Source organism: Neoarius graeffei, chromosome 22, assembly GCF_027579695.1.
Source record: "Neoarius graeffei isolate fNeoGra1 chromosome 22, fNeoGra1.pri, whole genome shotgun sequence".
Lineage (NCBI taxonomy): Eukaryota > Metazoa > Chordata > Actinopteri > Siluriformes > Ariidae > Neoarius > Neoarius graeffei.
In genome coordinates this window covers 6,173,015-6,188,519 of record NC_083590.1, presented here as the reverse complement: position 1 = coordinate 6,188,519, position 15,505 = coordinate 6,173,015, and the positions used below count along the sequence as shown (strand labels likewise).

General features: G+C 42.4%; 1 protein-coding gene across 4 annotated transcripts in view; it reads right to left on the bottom strand.

The window, feature by feature from the left end:
• Positions 1-12,663: 12,663 nt before the first annotated feature.
• The window catches only part of LOC132870553 (NACHT, LRR and PYD domains-containing protein 12-like), a 502,785-nt gene continuing 499,943 nt past the window's right edge, over positions 12,664-15,505 (bottom strand). For all 4 annotated transcript variants that reach the window (XM_060904226.1, XM_060904227.1, XM_060904229.1 and 1 more), the window contains 2 exons: positions 14,817-14,987; positions 12,664-14,108 (listed from right to left, as the gene is read on the bottom strand). In XM_060904226.1, the coding sequence (XP_060760209.1) occupies positions 14,093-14,108; positions 14,817-14,987 (187 nt within the window). In that variant the 3' untranslated portion in view covers positions 12,664-14,092. The remainder of the gene's footprint in view (positions 14,109-14,816; positions 14,988-15,505) is intronic.

Below are 15,505 nucleotides of genomic sequence, written 5' to 3'. Positions count from 1 at the left end.
CCTTTTTGTTTGTATGGGTTTAGTTTCTACGTAAATCGAGTGAGCCTTAAAATGAATGATATCCTACCAAGAAAAAATATGAATTTAAGCCTTAAATTAAACCAATTTACCAAGAACATGAATCCACTTTCTAGTGTTTGTGACCAAGCTTTAAAATGGCTGACGTTCCCACACTTAATTGAGGTGTGTTCTCACACTTGTACACCCACCCGCCGCACTCCCTCACTATCTCCAGACTGTTTGTGTATTAGAAACTCCAACACTATGGACTCCTGCTAAATGTTGAAGCTCCCCACAGGCGAAGCCGAATGTTGCTCAGCTAGCTGAGTTAATGCTGGAGTGTGTGAACACAAGCAAAACGTCAAACACACATCATAGAAAGGACAAGGAAATCACTGTCTAGAGAACTTGGGAATTTAATGAAAGATACTCATCAGAGCAGAATAATAAAGCCCAAAGTATGTAGGGGTTCAGGGTGTGGTATGTTGTGTTGGATGGTCAGTGGTTCAGGCTTTGGATTGCTGATCAGAAAGTTGTGAGTTCAAATCCTAGCACCACTGTTGGGTTTTGGTTTAGCCTTTAGGGGTTGGAGCCTGGGGTTAGGTTTGGGATTTGGAGTTTGGTCTTTCGAGTTTAGGGTTAGAGTTTACTGAGGCCAATGTCGACATGATCTTTTAGAAAAGCCGCGGCATTAAAAGCGTGTGTGAAAATAATGTCCCGATGTGTGCCCCCTCCACACACACACCGGACCTCTGTCTCTCTTGCTCTGTCACGTGAACAAGCGTGCAGTGCATTCAATGTGAGGTTGCAGCAGCATAGCGTCCTGGAAGCCACGGCCTTGTCGTAGCGCAGACAACACATCGGGCAGTCAGTCAGCTCTTCCCCTGCCCCACCAGCCAGGTAACACATGAATCGAGTGAAAATGTATTGTTTGCCCTCTAAGCCCAAGCTGTAATTATTTTGTCGTGAAGTAGCCCGTCGCATACAGAAACAACTGCACATGGCAGCCTTTGCCAGCTTATTTGCTCCCTTTCCATATGGAGAAACAAACTGAACAACATTTTAAATGTAGCCTAAACCATTGAGGCAACCCCACTCTCCATCAATTCCGACCTGTTTTTATAACATGATTAAGAATATCACGTTATGCTAGTATGCACGCCGTTATGCAAATAAAGGAGAGCTCCGTTGAGCCCATTGAGTGTGTATATTTCGTTACAAATTTTAAGATGATCTCACGGAAATCTGTGAATAAACACAGTCTTGAGACTCAAGTCAGTGACGGGAAGATCAGACTTTCAGACTTTTTAAAGATGGAACTACAGAAAAATACCCAAAACTTTGATATGATTATGAACACAAGAGGAGGGTTAAATCTCAGACTTTTATAATAAGGTGTTCCACATGCGCAAAAAAGTGCCCTTTTTTCCCCCCAGAGCACTTGCCCCCCAAAATGTCTGTGCACGCCACTGAATACCATGATGACAATAAAAACATGATTATACAGGATCAATGAGAAAAGATAAATGTGTGACTGCAATATTCTGCAGTACAAGAAATAACCTGTATTTCCTTCTGCCTTTTCAAATGGTGAACGTGTTATCACTGGTTACCCGGATAATACCTGCCTCTGAAAAGCTTCTGATAGACAAATGTGCTTCACTCTATCAGAATTGGGCCTGTTTTCCTGCGCTCTCTCCGCCTCTCCTCACTTCTGCTGGACCTTGTTGTGTTCTTTTGTGTGGCAATTTTTAAGTGTTTCAACAGGTTTGCTGTATTACCACACTACATGACAGTTTGTTTTAGCTGTGTCACATTTAGCTTCAGTGCTGATGAACACAGTGAAATGGCTCCAAACCAGTGTTGCCAGATACTGCTGACGTTTTCCAGCCCAAAATATGTTCAAAACCCGCCAAAATGCACTTAAAACTGCCCAAAATGTAAAATGTACTTGATGCCTATCTTGTAAAGTAAAATATGCAGCTAAAGTCCAGTATACTATTTGTAAATTGAACAAATGGCACCATGAGCCCGTCAGTGCTGGAGGTGAAGAATCTGCTGCCTGGTACTTGGCTCCGTGTGGTTCAATCAGATTATAACTCTGCAATCATCTGCTGTGTTCTGAATCCTACATGCACCAGTAGGTGGCGCACACGCATAATATTCTGTAGGCTATGTCAGGCTACGATGCATATCTCAGACCCTCCAGGATTCCGCGATGTTGTGATTCGCAAATTCAACCAATCCCCGCGAATTCAGGGTGGTGTTGCAATTATATCCAATCACCGCAACTTTCCCACAAATTCGACCAATCGTTGGCGTCGTCTTGAGGTGACGTCGACAAACTACCTTCTGCCTTACTTTCAGTGTTGCCAGATTGGGCGGTTTTAAGTGCATTATGGCGGGTTTTGAACATATTTTGGGCTGGAAAACGTCAGCAGTATCTGGCAACACTGCATGTGCGAGTCAGTGTTTATGTAGGCTTAAATTCTGTTACTGAAAGTGTGTGATGTTTACAGTGAAGGACTGTGTGCACTTTACATTATTTTTTACTTAATACAAGAAATTAATGGATGCCAACATTTTTGCCAAAACGGTATTTTATTTTCCATTGTTTAGGCAGCTTCAGCATCATACTGTGAGATTCTGTTCAAATTGTTTTTTTCTTCTATGAAGCCTGAGCCATTTATTTTATTAGTTTATAATTATTGTTTAATTTAGTCTTCAGGAGAGACTGCCTGCACACAGTACTAGTATTAATAGTTTTTTTCTTACATGAAAGCTGAGGCATTTATATTATATTTTAAGGTAACTTCATGTTGTGCTGTGAGGTTCTATGCACTTTAACTTTTGAACCAACAGGTGCATTTGGATAAGTAAAGCCTATTTTTCTGCATTTTTGTAGTCCTGGTAATCTTTTATATTGGTAAAGTTGTTTATAGGACCATTTCTCAGTGTCTTTGTTTTTTTAATCAATATTTTTTCAGTAATAAAGTGATATTTAACATATCACTCAATTTTAATCACAAAAAGAGAAAATCGCAACAATTTCTCACAACTTTCACTTCCTCCTGCAATGGAATCGCAACAAAAACCTAAAAAACACGTTCATCGCAATTTTTTTGGAAACCCCCCCGCAACATCAGACACTTTAACCCGCAACAATCACAAAAAAGGCCCGCGGAATCCTGGGGGGAACTGATATCTAACATCTGCATTGCTGAGGTTATTTATTTTTTATTTGTCTTTCATTTATTTATCTTATTTATCCTGTTTGTTTTATTAATTTTATAGGCCTAGTTATTCTGCTTAATTTATTTTTGTCTACATCCACGTATTTTCTTCATCTGTTATCCTGATTTTTATATTATATAAAATATATATATAATATAAAATAACTTGTGTGTGTGTGTGTGTATATATATATATATATATATATATATATATATATATATATATATATATATATATATAAAATAACAACTTGTGTGTATATGTGTGTGTGTATATATATATATATATATATATATATATATATATATATATATATATATATATATAATATTTATTTATATTAGTGTCTCTGGCTGCATTCTCACACAGATCGTTGGTGCGAAATATTTATAAACATCTGATAAAAACCCTCCGAACTAACATCAAACCCGCCCAATTTTTGTCAACCAGCCCAAGCCATTTTTTGCCTGCAAAATATAATTCAAAACCCCCCAATTAGGCAGGAAACTGCCCAATCTGGCAACACTGATTCTGGGAGCTGCATGGTGGAAACTGCCGAACACTGCTGGGGTAGTTGTCGGGTCCTCCCGGCGGGTATTAAAAGTGACGAAATCTTACATCGGAAAATGGCAACTGCCCTTATTTGGTTGTCGTCGCCTTTTGTCGGTATTACGTAAATATTGCTCAACTTTGACCTGGAAAATGGCGTCAGGTTCGCGCGGCGCAGGTTTCAGTTTATTTACAGCGCCGCTAAATTGAGAACCGTTGAATCCCGAGCCTGATTTTTTCATTCTGCAAAATTGCAGGTTGTTTAATTTTTCTTCTGCAAACTTGAAAATCATTCTGCAAAATGCAGACAGGTATTTCGAACACTGTATCTCATCTCATTATCTGTAGCCGCTTTATCCTGTCCTACAGGGTCGCAGGCAAGCTGGAGCCTACCCCAGCTGACTACGGGCGAAAGGCGGGGTACACCCTGGACAAGTCGCCAGGTCATCACAGGGCTGACACATAGACACAGACAACCATTCACACTCACACCTACGGTCAATTTAGAGTCACCAGTTAACCTAACCTGCATGTCTTTGGACTGTGGGGAAAACCGGAGCACCCGGAGGAAACCCACGCGGACACGGGGAGAACATGCAAACTCCACACAGAAAGGCCCTCGCCAGCCATGGGGCTCGAACCCGGACCTTCTTGCTGTGAGGTGACAGCGCTAACCACTACACCACCGTGCCGCCCTCGAACACTATATATATATATATATATATATATATATATATATATATATATAAAAATGATGGCTGCCTCCTCGCTTTCGAGTAAGGCCATCGCTCGTCATTACAGAAAGATTTATTGATGATGAGAATGGATATGGCTTTTAAGCCCTGCTAGTGATTTAAACTGTCTTGCACATATTGCGCATTGTTGAGACTTGTTTAAATTGTTTGCTGGTGGTGGCGGGATCTGGTTACCATGAATCTTAGCATGTCTTTTCAAACCACCTGCTGACCTGCATTCTTTACCACGTTTTGCACGTATGGATAAGTGGTTGATCGAGTACCGCATTACAATCAACTGGAGCTCTCATTTCATGACTTCTCATGTGACTCATCAGGCCTGCCTTGCTTATGCACAACCTTCTGCAAACCTGACATGTAAGCTCATCCTGGTTGCCTTTACTCAACGGAAGTTGAACAGGAAATCCTTTACGGACATCCCTCTTCAATTCCTCGTTCGCAATTCGAGCGGGTTCAAAAGCAGCTTTACCCTCATGTACTACTCTCCTCCAATTGCTGCAATCAGCTGCTTCTGTCTCCCATGTGTCAGTGCCGATATTTGCCACTTTCAAAGCTGTTTTTAGGCAGTCTTTGTATCTCTTCTTTGGCTTGTGCTGGGGTCGACTCCCATTTGCCAGTTCGCCATAGAATAGTTGCTTTGGGAGCCTGTCATCTTCCATGTGGATGACATGACCACTCCATCAAAGCCTGTGTTTTAATACCAGAGCTTTGATACTCTCACAGCCTGACCTTTGCAGCATCTCGACACTGCTGACGTGCTCTTTCCAGTGGATTCCAAGAATCCCTCTGAGGCACATCTGATGGAAGCGCTCTAGGTGTTTGAAGTCATGGCAATATGTCACCCAGGTTTCATACGCATATAAGAGAGATGTCAGCACACATGCTTGATAAACCTTCACTTTTGTCTTGCGATGGACATCGTGTTGACTCCAAAGGCACTATTCCAGATTACCAAAAGCATCACTGGCCTTTTGCACTCTGTGAGGAATCTCATTGTCGAGGTTGCATTGCCGATTAACAGTGCTACCAAGATACACAAACTGATCAACTATTCCAAGCCTCTTGCCATAAACGTAGATGGTTGGTTCTATGTACTGCTTACCCCGTGCCGGTTGATACATTATGACAGTCTTTTCAAGGCTAATAGTCAGCCCAAGTGCAGTACACGCATCAGAAAAGGCATCCATGATATACTGCATATCGGTTTCAGTATGTGCAACGAGATCGCAGTCATCTGCATAGAGTAAATCTCTAACCAAGGTTGCAAAGACTTTGATTTTCGCAGCGAAGCGTCTGATATTAAATACACTGCCTGAAGTCCGATAGCGGATGTAAACACCATGGTTGCACTCTTTAAACGTGATGTTGAACACCATAGATAACTATACAGCAAAAAGTGTTGGAGCAGGAATGTCTCTCTGTTTAACTCCATTCTTAACAGATATTAGCTCCGACATTCTCCCACCAACATTCACCCATGCTTTCATGTCATCATGAAAGGATCGCAACATAACTATAAACTTGTCAGGACAACCAAGTTTACACAAGATCTTCCACAAATCTATCCTGTTCACCATGTCGAATGCCTTCATCAAATCAACAAATACCTGATATAAATCCATCTGCTGCTCGACACATTTTTCCTGCAGCTGTCTAGCTGAGAAAATCATATCTGCAGTACCACGACCTGCACGAAATCCAGACTGAGTCTCCAGAAGAATATTTCCAGCTAAGTGAGTAAGAAGGCGATCTTAAAGCACCCTACAAAGAACTTTACCAACAACAGAAAGCAAGGATATCCCATGTGTAACCCACTTATAGTAGACACACTGAATGACTAGGTTCGGAAAGAGCTCAATTACCATAGACCTGAACAGCTGAACAATGAACAACACCAACCACGAAGTAAATTGCAAAAGTAAACTCTTTTAGTGAGTACTGTATAACAAAAGTTTACAACATTTATATAAACAATGATATAAAAAAAACCAAAGGAAATAAAATGGCGCCTTTAAAATAATGAGTCTTTTTTTCCTTAGTACCGGTACTGTGTTGTTTGTGTTCCTTCCAAATGTTCCTCTAATAGGGTGATTAGTGTCACGTGCTAACTCTTTTGGGTGTGTAGCAATTCTGCCAACCGGGTTGGCCCTACCACCAATTGAAGTTAGTGACAAAGAATCAATCCAGCTTCTTTAGGATCTTTGGGAGGCTCGCCATCAATGAATCACAGAATGATCCTGAATCACTCCATCCAGGGCTCTGGATCCTCTCCAACAGACTAGATGTTCCTATGGAGACTAGGGGTCTCCAAAAGACCTGACCGATGCGTTCTGTTCCAGTGCTGAGCGCCATCGGGGACTCTCAGCTCTCACAAGATGAAAGACGGTTAGTCTGTGTAACCGCTTGAGCACAGTGCTAACGCTTCTGCTCAGCGGATTGCTGCCTTCTCACTGTCGTGGCCAGAGTCAAAAGGAAGTGGAAAAGTACTGCGTACGAAATAGCCTCCTACACAATCGGCTGAACGTGCATGCTAATTGGTTGCTAACAGGCTACCTGCCTTTCATCTGGTTAGATGCAGTGAACCTGAGTGCTGCCCTCAAGTGCAGTTAGAGCATGTTGCTTTCAAGTGCAACACATTAAAGATATTTGAACACATGAAACAACTAATAAAACAACAATTTCCTTTTCAGGTTAAGCTTATGGTTTAGTTAACCAGGTTTTACACCTGGGTTACACATGGAAATTCCCACAATCAGCCTTGCTTCCTTTTCCCTGACACAAAACTACCATAACCGCGTCTCTCCAGTCATCTGGGACTTTCTCTGCAGCCCACATTGTACGGAATAGTGAATGGAGGCTGTGCACAACCTTCTCACCACCAAACTTCAGAAGCTCTGCATTAATGCCATCCATACCTGGTGATCGACCATTGTTGAGTTTCTGAATGGCAGCCTCTACCTCTGCCATTCTGGCCTTATGGGGTTAAATTTGATTTCGCTACATTTTAATCAGTGCGACATTCCGATATCCATACATGATTGAAATATATTCTTTTTTTGGTATATTTATTTAATATTTAACTCTACAGTATGTTAAATATATTAATATGTTAAATATATGAAAGACAGTCTTGGCCTTAAGAGGCTTTTGGGAAACCCACCCCCAGATTGTTTACCATCTTTACTTGTATTAATAAACACACCTTCTGCACTTACATCCGTCTCCCAACCATCTCTGACAGAATACTTCACACTCCCTGACAAAGAGAAGCACATTCACCTGTTCATACATCATGTTCAGGAACAAACTAATGTTAATGGGGCTAAAACAGACACTGTCTTGGTGCAATTAGAGCGTTGGACTCGACCACAACACATTTGTTGTATTACCACACTACCTGACAGTTTGTTTTAACTGTGTCACATTTAGCTTCAGTCCTGATGAACACAGTAAAACAGCTCTAAACGGTGCTGCGGTTCCTCTCAGTCACTGCCAAACTGGCAGAACCGGTTTCTCTGTGTGTGACCAGACAAACACCATTTTGTTGCTGTTGGAAAAATAAAGAAAAACTCCAACACCAGGCAGAAACGGGGATATTAATGTCACCCAACATGGACTGTGGACTAAAAGTAAGTGATTTGTTGAACAGAAATGTAGTTGTATTTGATTGAGCTTGTGTAAAAACAGCAGTAAAACTGCGTCCTGTCAGCTGAACTGAAATCATCTTCCCTGTAAAGCTGAGAGAAATGATGACATTGGCAAGAGGGAGCTGCTGGCTGTCAAACTGGCACTGGAAGAGTGGCATCAACCCTTTTTGGTATGGACTGACCACAAGAACCTTGAATACATCCAAACAGCCAAGAGACAAAACTCTCATCAGGCCTGATGGTCCCTGTTCTTCTCCCATTTCCACTTCTCCCTCTCTTACCGTCCTGGGTCCTGCAACATCAAACCTGATGCCTTGTCTTGTCTGTGAGGTCTGTCACCGATGGTCAGCCTGGGCCCAGTGCTTGCCCCTCTAACTGCCTGTTCATCCCTCTGGCTCTGAGGTGCTCCAGTGGGCCCATGCTTCCAAGGTCATTCCTGTGGCATTGAGGCTCAAGCTGCCCCAGTCCATACAGGTCCAACTGACATTCCATGTCTCCAGGATCAAGCGAGTCCAAGAGAGCCCATTTATCCCTGCTGCTAAGCCTCCACCTTCTCCTCACTTCATTGACTGGGGGGTGTCTCACCTACACTGTTCACCACCTCATTCACTCCCACTGTCATGGGAGATGCCTCCAGTACCTGGTCAAATGGGAGGGGTATGGTCCCAGTGTTTTCCCCAGAAAAAAATTAAAGCCCTAAATTCTGGCATGATAATACACAGACAATTGAGTGCCAATGGTGTGAAAGCAAGCACCAAAGGCACGAAGTGAAACTAGGGGGGTCTGGGGGCATGCTCCCCCGGAAAAGTTTTTGAAAATAGATGCTCTCAGGTCCATTTTCAGGGTCTCTGAGAGGTTTTAGATACATGATTATAGGATAGATTTTACCAGTGTTTCAATGATTTCTGACCAAAATAGTATTAATGTAAACACATTTGAAATTTCACCTTAAAGTTCAACATGCAAGTTAAACTGTTTTGTTATAGATTACTGAGGTATATGATAGACTGAAAATCTACAGGGATCCCTTAATTACCTATGATCAAGTAGCGTTGTAACAAAAATGTGCATGAAAATATGAACAGTGGTTTGCTCCATCTTAAGGCCCGGTCACACAGCGCTTTACGGCTTTATCACGGCCAAAACCCGTCAAAAAGTGCTCTCCCGTGAAGCAGACGATATTGTTCGTGTTGATGTCGAAGTTAAGACGTGTTACAGTCGATATACAGACGTGACAGGACGCAGGGGAAAATCGGAACGGCGTCGGACGCAGCAAAAAGTTTTGGACTGCTCAAAACTTTAGACCGCGGACAACCACGGCCGGCACACGTGGTAAAGACGTGCAACACAGGTGAAAAACACGTGATAATCAGTGTCCCGGCCGTTATTAAAACTTGGGGAGACGTGGTAAGACGCGAAAGTTTGGCGGTCTATCACGGGCAGAGCACGGTCATCGGACGGGTGTTACGCGTTGGTATCACGGGATATAGCGTGTGTTTAGCGGCTTATCACTGAGAAATGGATTTTTCCGCGTACATAGCACTGTCTAAGCCCGTTAAACGACGTCTCAAACAAGTTCTAAATTCGATTGATCACTGTCTAATCACTTCTGCATCACTTCTGATTTGCGGCATGTAAATACCGTAATTTTCTGAGACCTCGGCACTTGCAGTCTAGATGTCAAGGGGTGAACATGAACCCTCAACGCTGTGATCTCCTCATCTTAATGCTCCAGCACCAACAGAACCAACTGATACAGGCTCAACATATCCTACCGCTTTTATATGCGCAGCAAGCCGCTCTTCCAACGACGCTGAGCCGCGGTTACCCGTGATTTGGCAGTGCTATGGCAGTGAAACAGCCGCCGACGGCCATACCCCGTACAAAGCACGGCAAAGCCAAAATTGACCAAAAATTACCACTTACGACCACGTCCACCTGATTTTTGTATCTTTTTGTACATGATATAGACGCGGAGTGCTGTGTGACCGGGCCTTTATGCAACCCAATAAAGAGAATCAATCATCATGACCTCCTGTTGATCACAAAGGGATCTGAACCTAAGACCTGCCACCTTAAAATAAGTTGCTGTATTACTATAACTGTAATGATTTAGAAAGTTTCGGATGCAATTACCGTAATATATGTAGAACTAAGATGCACTGAAAAGAAAAGTAAGGCAACTGCATATTATAAATTTTTAATTTTGGCACTTTATTAAATGGACTAGATTAAGATTAAAACATATTTAAAGGAAAAGAAAACTTAATTTCTACAGTTTAAGTTTGCAGAAAGATTATGTACTTTTAAACACATTTCATGAAGAGAATTTGTTTATAAGTGTCAAATGGAGCATAATTGCGAATAATAATGATAAGCGTACTTGGCAGTGTGATGTCACGGTGACCCTTTAACAAAAGAATAATCCGGAGCCTTCTTTTGTTAAATGGATCCCAGTGACATCACACTGCCAAAAATGCTTATGATTATTATTTGAAATTATGCTGTATTTGACACATTTGGACAACTTCACTTCGTGAGAGTGTTTATAAGTATATAATCTTTCTGCAAACCCAAACTAATGAATTAAGTTTTCTACTCCTTTAAAGCAGATTAATTCTCCTTGGCTTTTGCTTGGCCCAATCTTGGGCAACCCTCTCATAGTCCATCTCGCTGTCATCCATGCTGATGTGGATTCATTTGTCCAGCGAGTCTTCTCCTAGCTTATTAAAATCAGTTGGCTTTGTCTGTCTGGTGGGGGACAACATCGGTAGCCAATGAGATCGCTTATAATGAATCGGAAAATTCCAGGATGTCTGACGTTTTCTTTCGATGTTTTTATTGGATGGTTTGAACACGTGATCTTGACACAGCCAACAGATTACAGTTTGTTTACATCATACCACGCGGACATATTACTTTGACAGAATCAACACAAACATTGGGAAAAAAAGAGCGCTTGTTTAACACAAATATCAATCAATATGTAAATGGATCTGTTATTTGCTCTCCTATGTATCTAGTTACTTGTGGGTAGGAAATTTAACATATTGGTATAAATCTAAGCGTATCGGATTTTAACTAAAGCGACTAAGTGTATCGGCAGGCAGAGCAAGCGTATCGGGCCCGATACGCTAAAACGCTTTGGGGAAAACCATGGGTCCTGAAGAGAGATCCTGGGTCTCTGCTCAGCATATCTTTGATTTCCACCTCATCAGGAAATTCCATCAGCAGCACCCTGACCAGCCCACTAGGACCTTGGCAGCTTCTGCTAATCCCCGTCACAAAGTCCCTCCTGCTCCTTCACCCGACACCTTGGCCAAAGAGATGGACTGGTCAGGCTCTGTGAAGTTTTAGGCCCACCTTCCTTGCCCCCTCTTCCCATCCAACTTGATTGGTCCTTTTTGGGGACGTCGGGAGCCGTTCTTCAGGGGGAGGTTCCATCACAGCCTGCCTTCCTCTTCACCGTTTGTTCTGGTATTTTTCCACTCACCTCCACAATGCCAGTAAACCACACCCACCTCATCAGCCAACCCTGTTCACCTGGAACTCATCTGCATCAAGCCAGTGTACTGTACATGTTTCTCACTCACTCTTTGCAAGATTGTTCTTTGCACTCCCACGCAAGACTGTCCAGCACTCTTCATTGGACTGATTTTCTGTTGCTGACCCTGACAGTTTCTGATCTTCCTGCCTTGTCTTTGCCCCGGTTAATGCCTCAGCCTTCTGTCCCCGACCACAAGTTCTGCCTCAGTACCGCCAGGTTTCGTTCTGCCTGTCCTAGTGGCTGTCTGCCGTTTTGCTGGTCCGATTTCACAAAGGGAGTTTCCCCTGCCTAACAACGAAATGAATTTTGCTGCTTTCCTGTTACCCTTCATACCTGCCATTATTTGCAATAAAGGGAATTACCAACTCTACCTGTGGTGTTTTCTGCCGCAACTGGATTCAACCTCCACCCCTGATAAAAAAACAGTAAACCTGAATTAATTTTGCTCCTAAATTAGCGTGCAGTGGGGAGATGAAAAAGAAGTCATCTTATTCATATGATGTTTGTCATTAAATCTGACATATCACATCAAACCATCCATTATCTGTAGCCGCTTATCCTGTTCGACAGGGCCGCAGGCAAGCTGGAGCCTATCCCAGCTGACTATGGGTGAGAGGCAGGGTTCACCCTGGACAAGTCGCCAGGGCATCGCAGGGCGACACACAGAGACACACAACCATTCACACCTACGGTCAATTTAGAGTCACCAGTTAACCTAACCTGCATGACTTTGGACTGTGGGGGAAACCAGAGCACCCAGAGGAAACCCACACGGACACGGGGAGAACATGCAAACTCCACACAGAAAGGCCCTCGCCGGCCACGGGGCTCAAACCCGAACCTTCTTGCTGTGAGGCGACAGTGTGAACCACTACACCACCATGCTGCCCACATCAAACTAGTAATTGATTAAATTTTTGAGATGGGACACCACTCAAGAAGGTACAGGAATTTAAATACTTGGGTTCTGCCTTGACTCGCAACTTTCTTTCAGCCCCATATTAATTCAGTCAGAAATAAAATAAAATAAATTGTTGCATGAAAATAGATCATTTTATTAAATGTTTTCACCCTACAGGTCAGGAAAATAATTTTCATTGTTGATATTACCAACAATAGATGATACAGATATTTCCGATCAGAACACATCAGAAACAAATCTCCGCCCTCTCAGTGTAGTTTATAATACAACCCTAAATCAGAAAAAGTTGGGATGGTATGTTGAATTTAAAATTAAAATTGAAAACAATGATTTTGTCAATAATCTTTGACCTGTTTTGCACTCGGAACAATACAACAGCACGTTATTTGGTGTTTTACCTCATGAATTTTGTTTTTAAAAATACACATTTCAATTTTAAGTCTTGCGATGCATTTGAAAAAAGTTGTTACAGTAAAGTATTTACCACTTTCTAATGTTCCTGTTCCTTCTCAACACTTCAAAGATGTTTATGGACTGAAGACTCCAAGTGATGAAGTGTTTCAGGTCTTATTTTTGCCCCGTTCTTCCTGTAAACAGGTTTTAAGGTGTGGAACAGTTCGGGGTCATCACTGTCATATTTTTAATTTCTAAATTCTCCACACATTCTCTATTGGGGACAGAGGGGACACGCCCTCTTCTTCCACAGCCACGCCTTTGTAATGTGAGCAGAATGAGGTTTTGCATCGTCTTGTTGAAATCTCCCTGGAAAAGACGTCGTCCTGAAGGCAGCAGATGTTGCTCCAAAATCTCAGTGCACTTTTCTGCATTAATGCTCCATCACAGAAGTGTAAGTTACCTTCGCCAAGGGCACTGACCCAACCCCATACCATGACACACCCTGGCTTTTGGACTTGTTCCTGCTAACAGTCTGGATGGTCCTTTTCCTCTTTGGTCTGGAGCACACAGCATCCATTTCTTACAAAAAAGACGATATTAAAAAAACACTACATTAAACACCAACCAAAGGACAAAGTGATAAATGTGCCTTGTAGTGAGTCTCCTCGGGGCCTCAGATTAACTCCCCAAATGCTGATCCTGTCAGGTGAGAATCCCACCAATGTCCTGAAACTGTTCCTGTGCATTTCAGCTCCCTCTTCCAATGACTGGGTTCAGATCGAGTCCCTGTGCTTTTCCACCTGCTCTTTCAGGGTTTTTAAGGGACTGAGGTCCAGGCAGTTTCATGCAGATCACAAGTTGTTCCACATTCAGTGTAGAATTGTGTGCAGTCTGATTCACTGTGCACCATGAACACACACTGACCACGTCTCCGAGTCTCTTTCATTTGTTAGAACTAAATGACTGATGTATTTATGAATGTGTTGTCTGTTCGCCAACATGGAAATGCAGGAACACCAGAGTCTTCATCTCACACACATGTTCATCTCCAAGCGAACCTAAAAGAAAAACATCTGGATTAATCCCCACACACTGGACTGTGGTACTTCATGACCAACAGCATGGAATCATCTCTGCTCCAAGAGAAACATTATTATCTCCTGTTGATAATTTAATCCAACATTTATTCAGTCTTATATAATATCTGTGTTCTAACATTGAGCTCCAACAAACAAGAACTTCCACGAGATCTAACAGGAGAGTGAGCAGATGTTTCCCATCACTGCTCTTATCCAATCCCAGGCTTTGGAGCTTTTTAAACAGTAACTCACACTGCGGTGGGTTTGATCTCTTGTTCTACATGTAGATTTAAGTGCAGACTTTAAGAAGAAGCCGAGGTGAAGTTTACAGGAACGACAGAAGACACGGTGTGGAGGTGGAGAGCAGGAAGGAGTGTCAGAGTGAGTCAAGTGGCTCCTTAAATCACATATTTGTGGCCGTGTGGCATTAAAGATGATCATTTTACTGAGTTTTGAGGAGAGTTGAGAAGAAAGTGTGCTGCTGATCAGAAACAGGGAAAAGCCGAGATCATCTTATTCAGACAAAAGCAGCAGGATGAAGTCAGAGACAGCAGGGTGAACATTTCTCACACTGGTTTCATTCCATGGCCTGGTCATGTGATATTTACTGACATTAAAGAAAAATAATAATAAGCTGAAATGATTATTCTTTTTTTCGACATTTATCTAAAAAAGGTGATGACTCACCTCAGTATCTGTAGTTTGTAATGTTCATTCTGAAGAGCAGAGAGCAGATTCTCTCCTGAGTCGCTTATTTCATTTCCGGACAGATTCAGTACTCTCAGGTGTGAGGGGTTTGATCTCAGAGCTGAAGCGAGAGCAGCACAGCCTTCATCTGAGACACCACAATAACACAACCTGCAGAGACACAATGACACACACTTCACTGCCTCAGTTTATGAACATCAAGATTTACTTTGTGTGTCTTTAAATTAGAGGGGTGTGTGTGTGTGTGTGTGTGTGTGTGTGTGTGTGTGTGTGTGTAAGCTGCTTGCTGAAGGAGGAAGTGACCGCTCGCTCATTGTAATCAGAAACAAATTTCAGAAATAAATACAAATAATCAAACAGAACTTTATACGTACAATTTATTTGCAGTATTTACAAATTATTCCACCACTGCAGACTCCAATATGTTCAGGTTTAAGATGTCAATCATGTTCATTCCTGATTTACTGATGGGCAGTTGGTTATGAGGTTCCGCCCCTTTGAGAGATCTACCAATCATAATAAGGAGAAGCCATGTGTCCAGGCCAGAGAAAGGAAAAGCACACTGTCCAATAACCACAGAGATGTGTTTTTTTCCTGTGTAAAACGGACCCGCCCACACTCCATTCCCTCCCAGTGAAGCCGTGCGTCTGGGCGGGGCTCAAAATGAC